General features: G+C 32.1%; 1 protein-coding gene across 1 annotated transcript; it reads right to left on the bottom strand.

The window, feature by feature from the left end:
* Window positions 1-3040: 3040 nt before the first annotated feature.
* Window positions 3041-3779, bottom strand: LOC145555781 (uncharacterized). Its single transcript, XM_081617501.1, has one exon. It carries the CDS (start codon window positions 3753-3755, stop codon window positions 3195-3197), a length of 561 nt encoding a protein of 186 aa, XP_081473627.1. The 5' UTR covers window positions 3756-3779; the 3' UTR covers window positions 3041-3194.
* Window positions 3780-8757: the final 4978 nt, after the last annotated feature.

Consider the following 8757-nt stretch of genomic DNA (forward strand, 5'->3'; position numbering starts at 1 on the left):
CCAAGGTCAAACGTCGCTGGCAAAATGCAAATCGGTCCTCCCAGACCACCGGTGCCACCTTTCTGTCCACCTAAGAGGACACAACCAAGCAATTCTCATTCGTCATTGAAAAACGTTCTACAGAAAAATTTGGTGTATTGAAAAAAAGATGAAGGATGTTATCAATTATGCCCAATTCCCGGTTGGAAACATGCATAAAAGAACTTGTTGCACCTACTATGGCTATGCATAACTATATTAGAAGACATGTCGTACGTGCTTGAAGATTTATAATTAAATCTGATAAATGTGATGCAGATCCGTATTATACTCCCACCGTCTCCGAAAGAACGACACATTTGGGTTGATTTTGCGGGTATTAAGAAGCTTAATTTGCAAGTATAAATGTATGGGAAAACACAAGTCATCAATAATTTGCAAGTACAAAACACAACAAAAATTAATGGTGGCAGGAGAGAGAAAAAAAGTTTAGAAGTTTAGAGAGGAGATGACACAAAAATCTGAAAAAATACAAGGGTAAAATAGGGAGAATGAGCTATATGACAAAAATATTTGAGGATATATTGGTAATTTTGTGATTTTAATAGATGTTAGGAAAAACAAATGGGTCATTCTATTGGGACTAAAATTAGACCAAATGGGTCGTTCTTTCGAGGGACGGAGGGGGTATTACTAAAGTTGAAGGGGATGGGGAAATTGGAGGAAACTAATAACTACTCTAGGGATTGATGAATGAATTAAATGTGGAGTCTATTCGCTACAGTAATGCAACTTCCCTAATGAGTAGTCACTGGCGGACCTACGTTGGAACCTGGGGGGACACGTGCTACCCCTAGATTTAAAAAAAAAAAAAAATTATTCTGTAGTGTAAAAAGCCTCCAGTTTGGTATTTTTTATATTTGTTAAATATTACCTTTTGTATAAGATAGTGTTATCTTGCTTCAGTGGTAACAAAGGTCTAAAATAGATGTTCCTTATTCTAGCGGGGGGTCAGTGGTTCGAATCCCCTCCCATCTTTTTTTTTTTTTTTTTTTTTTTTTTTTTGCTTTCATTCCTATGTACTCGCCACTCAGTATTGCATTTTTCTTTTTTTTTTTTTTGCTTTTATTCCTAAGTATTGTAATGGTTTTATCTTTCAAAGATTCCACTTCTCTAAATTAGATAAACATAAGTTCCATTAAAAATTGATTAACAATAATAATACAAAATTCGTTGAGAAAATTAGTACTAGCTCACTTTGAACTAATTTTTATTTGATTGTAGTACAGAGTATTTTGATACTTTATCCATTTTTAAATACTTGCTTCAGTTTTCTTTTTCGGCCGTTTTTAAATACTTGCTCAATTTTCTTATTTGGAAAGCTTATACAATATTTTTTTTATTTATCTGACCTAGTAGACCCAACCTAAATCATATTTTACTAATTTTATATTCTCTCTTCTTCAATTCTCTCGACTACTTTTTTTTTTTTTTTTTTTTTTACAATTTTTTATTCTTCCTCTTACCCCAGTACCTCCATGAATTATTTTTTTTTTTTTCAATTTCTCTTAAAACTCCGCCCATGAAGAAACGAAACAAGTATTTAAAAACGGAGGGATATCTAATATGCACTATTCAGTATATAATTTATCCATGAAATAAATTCATTGCAAAATTTAGGCGAAGTAGATACATAAATTAAATGGTTACTTTTTACAATAACACAAGGAATAATTTAAAAAATGAACCTGATTTATCATTTAACTAAATATGTTAAAATTATCGTAAATTTAATTTGAGTTTCAAGTTATTCGGTACTATATTGGGTTTTTTTTTTCTCTCTCTAGTGTTTAGTGTGCTACCCCTGATTTAGAATCCTGGATCCGCCACTGTGAGTAGTGGATTGTAACATTATTAGATCTTTGTAAGGAATAATTATAATATCAAACATATTGAATCAATAAATGTGTAATAATATATGAACAATACATATAAAACTTTTGAATTTGAATATTCTATATTTTGAGCCACAATTTCTATTATTTTTAATTTTTTTAAATACCACAAGTCTTTTCACTCCTCTTTTCTTAGCTTGTTCTCCCAGCCAAACTACACCATACATCACCAACAACATATTTCTACTCCACCCATTTTCTCAGCTTCTTCTTCAAGCCACACAACACATCACCAACAACCATATCTTTACTCTACCCATCTCTCTCCTCTTTGCCAAATTGCTGCAATTAAAGCCCCAAATTGTAGAAATTGGGTGTCAAATTGCTGTGAAAACTTGCGATTAATAAACCTTAAGATCAACAACAAAATTTGAAGTAGTGAAATTGATGAGAACCAGAGAAATGTAAGCTTGTTTTCTTCGTGAAATCTTAGATTGAACATTCTTCGTCAAAAATTCAGCAACAGAAACAACAATAGTAATATGAGTAGATTGTAGAATATTTGTAGGGTGCAACTGGTTTGGTTAGGGGTTACTTGTATGGTATTACTGGTTTTGGTCAGGAGTTACTTGTATGGTGTTACTGGTTTGGTATAGGGGTTACAAATTGTTAGTGGATATTGACATGATCAAGAAGCTGGTCTGGTGGCTAATTACCATGCATGGATCAAGAATACTACTACTCCCTCAATTTTGAATTAGTTGCAACACTTTTCATTTTCAATCGTTTCATATCAATTGCAACACTACTATATTTGAAAAGGGCCCACCATTATTATATAATTTCTCTCTCAATAATCCACTTTTACAAATATTTTACTACCTCCATTAATGGTTATATGCCACTTTAAAAAAATTTATATCTCACAAATAATACTCCAAAGTTGCAACTAACCGTTAAGAGAGGCAATATTATTTCTCTTTCCTACCAATCCCACCCACACTACTGAGCCTAGAAGGCTAGTTTAAAATTTTCTTAAACTATGAGCCAAGCCTACTGTTGCAACTAATGCGAAACAGAGGGAGTAATTTATTTGGCAATTGTCATTTTGATCAGACAAAAATAAAGAAAAAACAAATATAGAAAAGACATGGATAAAAGTAGTTGATTAATAAAGACATGATGATACACGTACAACGTATGTTACAGTGATGGGCTGTTTACATATAAGCAGATTTATTCAAATAAACATATAACACACAAACGTACATGATAAAATAGAAACGATAAATAGATAAACATCTTAATTAACATGACTTATTAAGCAACAAGAAGAGGATTAAAAGGTAGTAGGCGGGAAGAGAGAACAAAAGAAGGCTTAGTATCACAATTGGGGGCTTCATTAGGGAATGCAATGAAGGGGAAAGGTGGACTATCACCTCTGTCAGAATAAAACTGAAAAAGCTTAAAGCCCAAGACATCGTAAACTTTGCCACCGGTTATGATCATGAGCCCTGTAGGGATCGGGGGAGGGATATTGCCCGAGAGATCGACAGTGACTCCCTTAACGTTGGCGAGTTTCCTATAAGATAAGGTCGCCGATATCTGTTGTTTGCACGTCAGAACATTTTTGACTCCCCAAAGCTCCCTAGTTACCACACAATCACCCGTCAAGTTAATTGATAACTTGATGGAGTTTTCGGTGATAAGATCGCAGCTGAAGCTCTGCACATTACTAGGGAAAATCGATGGTGGTAAATCATAAAGATTCAAGATTTTAGGGATTGAAGAAGCAGGGCATTTGGCTTGGGCGGAGGACAGTGTTAGAGTAAGAGTAAGTGCGAGGAGAGTGAGGGAGATGGTGGTTGTTTTTGGTGACATTTTCGTTATTTGTTGAGACTTGGATAAATGTGTATTTGTTAGATTGGTGTTGGAGCATGCACTTCATGTTACTCTATTTATAGATTGGAAGGTTTGCCACAAAAATCAGAAGTTTTTGTTTTTGTTTTTTTTTTTTTTGGGGGGGGGGGTCCTTTAACATGTTGTGGGTTGAGGCTTATGATTGATTTATAAATTCTAGGAAATTTTGTTAAAAACTACCTATTATAGTCTAGAATTTGCGAGAAACTACCTATTAAAAAAAATGTTGTAATTGACTACCTAATTTTCGAAAAATGTTGTAATTTACTACCTTACGCCGGATTATGAAGGAGTTTGACCAAATCTCTTGTAGCCAACAAAAATGTATCACCGTAAAATCAAACAACTAAATCAACAAAAACTGACTAAAAAATAGGAAGACGACGAATATCTACACTACTCGTGTAGTTTTATTGAAACCTAAAATGCAATGTTATAGAAAATTAAGATTTAAGAGTCTGTTTTTTTTTTTTTTTTTTTTTTTTGACTAAACTTTATCAAAATTCTAATAATAAAAAAAATATATTATGATAATAGATTACATAAAAAAAAAAAAACCCACAAAAATTCAACTTATACGATATTGTTGCGTAAAACAATATTTATATTATTCTTATTTAATACACTTATTAAATGGATTTATCTTAGTTTAATTCGTCTAATTATGGTAGAAATTTCAATTATTAATGGATACACTGTACGCCCTATATAACAGAGACGGACCCTTGGCCGGTAGGTCTTGACACATGGTTAGAATTCTAGCATTTCTAAAGTGGTATCTTAGTTATGGCTTGAGCATCCCTTCGAGAAGGGGGCATTCTTCGCCTTCCACCTAAGTTGCGAGGGAAAGGCCCAAAGTTAATCTCAGGTAACAACATAACTTGGTCATAGGGTCTTTTTGTCCAAGTGCAGGTAGCACACATCTTCACAAACATGTCACCTTACTCGACAAGAAATTTTGCTAACTTAAGACCGTTATAGTTAGGGTGGCCATCCACCGGGGCTTCTGTCACCGGCTCCCTTGTCATCAAGTCATTAACTTCATTCCTTGACCTACATCGCATTTATTTTTTATTCTCAAACAATGCATTTCATAGTCATATACATAGGATATCTCAATACTCTCTCCGTCCCCTTTTGATAATCCCTTATGGGCATTTTTTCACGGAAATTAATAAACACAAAAAAAGAATAGTTAAAGTACATTTAAAAAGTAAATTGACATTGGGTATGCAAAAAAGTAGAGAGAGAAAGTAATAAAAGTACATGGAAAAATAAAATTTACATGGAAAAGTTAAATTTGCACAAATATTGTTGCAAATTAGAGGGAATTTTGTAAAAAATTAATATTAATAGAATAATAGTTGTTGGAAAAAGCAAATGGGGTGAATATTTTGGGACTAAAATTTGTCCATAAGAGACTATCAAAAGGGGACGAAGGGAGTATAAATCCGCGTTTAGAAGCAACATTGCAAGTAGGTATAGGACGAATTTCAATATTAATTGTTGTTTGGCACCAACATTACAATTTTTAAGATATCTGAATATCTGATAGATTATGAAAAATAATCACATAATATTGTATATCTTTGGAATACAGAGACAGACTAATATACTCAAGTACGTACAATATTATAATAATTTATCTACAGATTATTTGACTATATAATATGGTAAGAAAATTATGTATCTAAAAAATACATTCATGCAGGAGTAATAATTATAAAGATGGTTTATAGATATGTAAAACGTAATTTCAATATTCATTATGCACCAATGAACCAGCTCCATATGATATTCACAAATTACAAAAATAAAGATGGTTTATTCAGTTATAAAAAAATATATATATAAAAAAAATGATTCTCGCAAGTTGAATTCATTTCACATCACTATTGTGAATATGATTACAAAAACACCTTTTAAACATGGACTCTTGATTTATGTTACGTACAGAGTAGTAGTTGGTATGTCAAATAGGTTTATGATGAGAGATGGAGAAAGTTGCATGGTAATTCAAAACAATTTACGAAAAAAACGACACTTTGATAACAAAAAGGACAGAAAAAACATGTGAACGTGGTGTGCTGTTGTCAAGCTAATAATTTCCTCGTGTTCTAGGAAGTAGTCTACATATACTATGATTACATATTGTCCTTGGAAGCCCAAATAAATAAATAATGCGTGAATTACCTATTTTCTAGTCATGTCTAGGATAACTTCTGATTTTTAATCATTATTTTACTAGGAAAGTCACGTATATGTACAATGACTTTGAATCTAAAAATTCTATAGTCGTCGTTTGAAATATGACTATCATAATATTTTAATGATTATATAGTTTATAATTAACATATTTTTTTTAAGTAATTAATTATATTACTTTATTTTTTCTATAAAATATTATTATCAATATTTTTTTTAATTTATCAAATTTTTAGTTTAATTTATGTAATTTTTATTCTTATTTTATAGTTTCTCGAAAAATATTTATTTTATGTTGGATTAAAATTTCAAAAATTATATTTGCATTGTAGAAATTAGAATACTAATTGTGTCCAATTTATAGTGTGAAAAAATGGATCGCTCATATTGTTTATTATTAAAATAATATGGTAGGCATATTTTAAACGACCGTTGTAGAAACATCTGAATGTTTCTATAATATCATTTTGACTACTACTATATTCAATTTTAATTGGTTAACTATTTATTGGCCCAGGCGATGCCCCGAATCACTTTAAATTTGAAAGATTGATCAAAATTAAATTTAGAAGTTCGGTGTTCAACAATCTTTATAAATAAATAAAAATGTAATAATAAATTTTAGATCAATAGGAGGCTAGTTTTTATTCATTTAAATTTACATAACAAAATAATAACTTATGTAAATATAATTGTATGTTAAGGTATTGTGTCGTCAGTTCGGACTGACAAAATGCAGATTTTTGATATCCTTAATGGGCGAAATGATATCCTCTATTGTATGGATGCTATCGTCTATTAGCTGGATGATGTCCTTTATTGGTTGGATGATATTTCTAGTAATTGGATGATATCCTCTATTGGCTGGATGATATCCTTTATTGGTTGGAGATATTTCTACTAGCTAGATGATATCCTCTATTAGCTGGATAATATCCTCTATTGGCTTGAGGATATCCTTTATTGGCTATATGATGATATCCTTTATTGGTCGGATGATATTTTTACTAGCCGAAGGATATCCTATATTGGCTAGATGATATCCTCTATTAGCTATATGATATCAAGGATGGATGATATTACACTACTAAATATTGGCCAAATTGCGACCGTCGCAAACGGTCACAAAAAATAGTGAAAACGGACGCAAAACATAATTGCGACTGTCAACGGTCGTAACATGGTGGTCGTTGCTCTCTTGGTCGCAAAAAAAATATTACGATCGTTTGACAGTCGTAGATTTTTAATGGTCGTTTTAACTATTTTCAATAACCGTTAAAAAACGGTCGCAAATATTAAAAATTGCGACCGCCTTATGAAACGGTTGCAAATATTGAAATTAGCGACCATCATAAGTAGTCGCTAAAAGTATTTAAAAACAAAAAAAAAGAAAGAGACCCACCCACCCACCCACCCACCCTTAACCCAGATCCACCCAAACCACCACCACTGCCCACCCTAAACAACGTACCACTAGCCGCCGCCGCCCTCTACCCACCATCACCTTCGCCCAACTTCAACCACCAATACCCACCACCACCTACCCACCCACCCTTAACCTAGAAAAACATTTTAAAAAAAATCCCCTAGATAATTTCGAACAAAAAGCAAACAAAAACGAAATAAAAATAATCAAACAATTTCGAACAAAAATAAAAAAAAACAACATAATTCGAACAAATATATCAAAACAATTTAACTCACAAATAAAATGCACAAAAATTAAACCAAAAAATGAATAAAAATTAAATAAAAAAAAAATCTCCCAAAAATTCAACCCAATAATTATTCCAAAAAAAAAATAAAATGTTGCCCTTGATGATGACACAAGTCAAATAAGTGGACTAATGTTTTGATAAGTCTTGCAGTGTATTTCTATTAAGTTGCAGGATTGGCTCAAGGCAAAGGAACAAGAACTAGAAGAATAAAAGATCGGTAGCAGAGTTCTTGTGAAGGAACTAAAGCTTCGGAGCAGAAGCTAAGGAAAGAAGACTCGGAGCACAGGCTTCTTAGAGAAAATAAAGTCTGGAATATTTTTATATTTTAGGTTTTATGTAAGTAAAGTTAATTGGGAATTAACACTTAGTGGAATGCGTTTGAAAAGATAAGATTTTATTTGCTTGCTGAAAAATAGGAAAGTTTGTTTGGAAAAATATCTTTTCTGATTTTATATTTTAAGTTAAAATCTTTTCCGATTTTATCTTTTAAGTTAATAGTTTTGTTTTCAGAAAAATATCTTTGTAAAACTAATTACCTAAACTTATGCAATTAACTGTTGATTTAGTCCTCACCACTTGCGTATAAGCTGCTTCCTTAAGGATCAACGTGCCCTGATTTTTAGGACACGATTGAAAAATTTGGAAGTGGTGGAAAGTAGTGGCGTTGATATGCAGCAGTGGTGGCGTAAGTGGTGGGAGATGTGGCATTTTCACCAAGCAATGTTTTCCTATAAATATCGGAGTTATTCTTGGAATAACTTTACCTTGCTCAAATTTATCTTTCTATCTTTCGTGTTTTAAAAAGAGTCAAGAGTCGCATTCCACTTAAGTGTTTTTCTTAATTACTTTCACTAGAGTTTTATCTACTTGAGTTGTAATTTGGGAATTGGGAGTTTGAGTGAACTCTAAGAGAATTCAGTATAGAAAGAGAGAAGAGAATAGAGAAGAGATGAGTGGCAAGTAGTGGGACTTGCTGCCGGGATCTTCAAGTTCATAGAGGAACTTGAAGATTGATTCTTAGTTTGTAATAGGTTGTTTGC

This window comes from Chenopodium album, chromosome 8, assembly GCF_948465745.1.
Source record: "Chenopodium album chromosome 8, dcCheAlbu1.1, whole genome shotgun sequence".
Lineage (NCBI taxonomy): Eukaryota > Viridiplantae > Streptophyta > Magnoliopsida > Caryophyllales > Amaranthaceae > Chenopodium > Chenopodium album.

Coding starts and splice junctions, on each gene's coding strand:
- LOC145555781 (XM_081617501.1), bottom strand. CDS start 3,755: ATGTCACCAAAAACAACCACCATCTCCCTCACTCTCCTCGCACTTACT.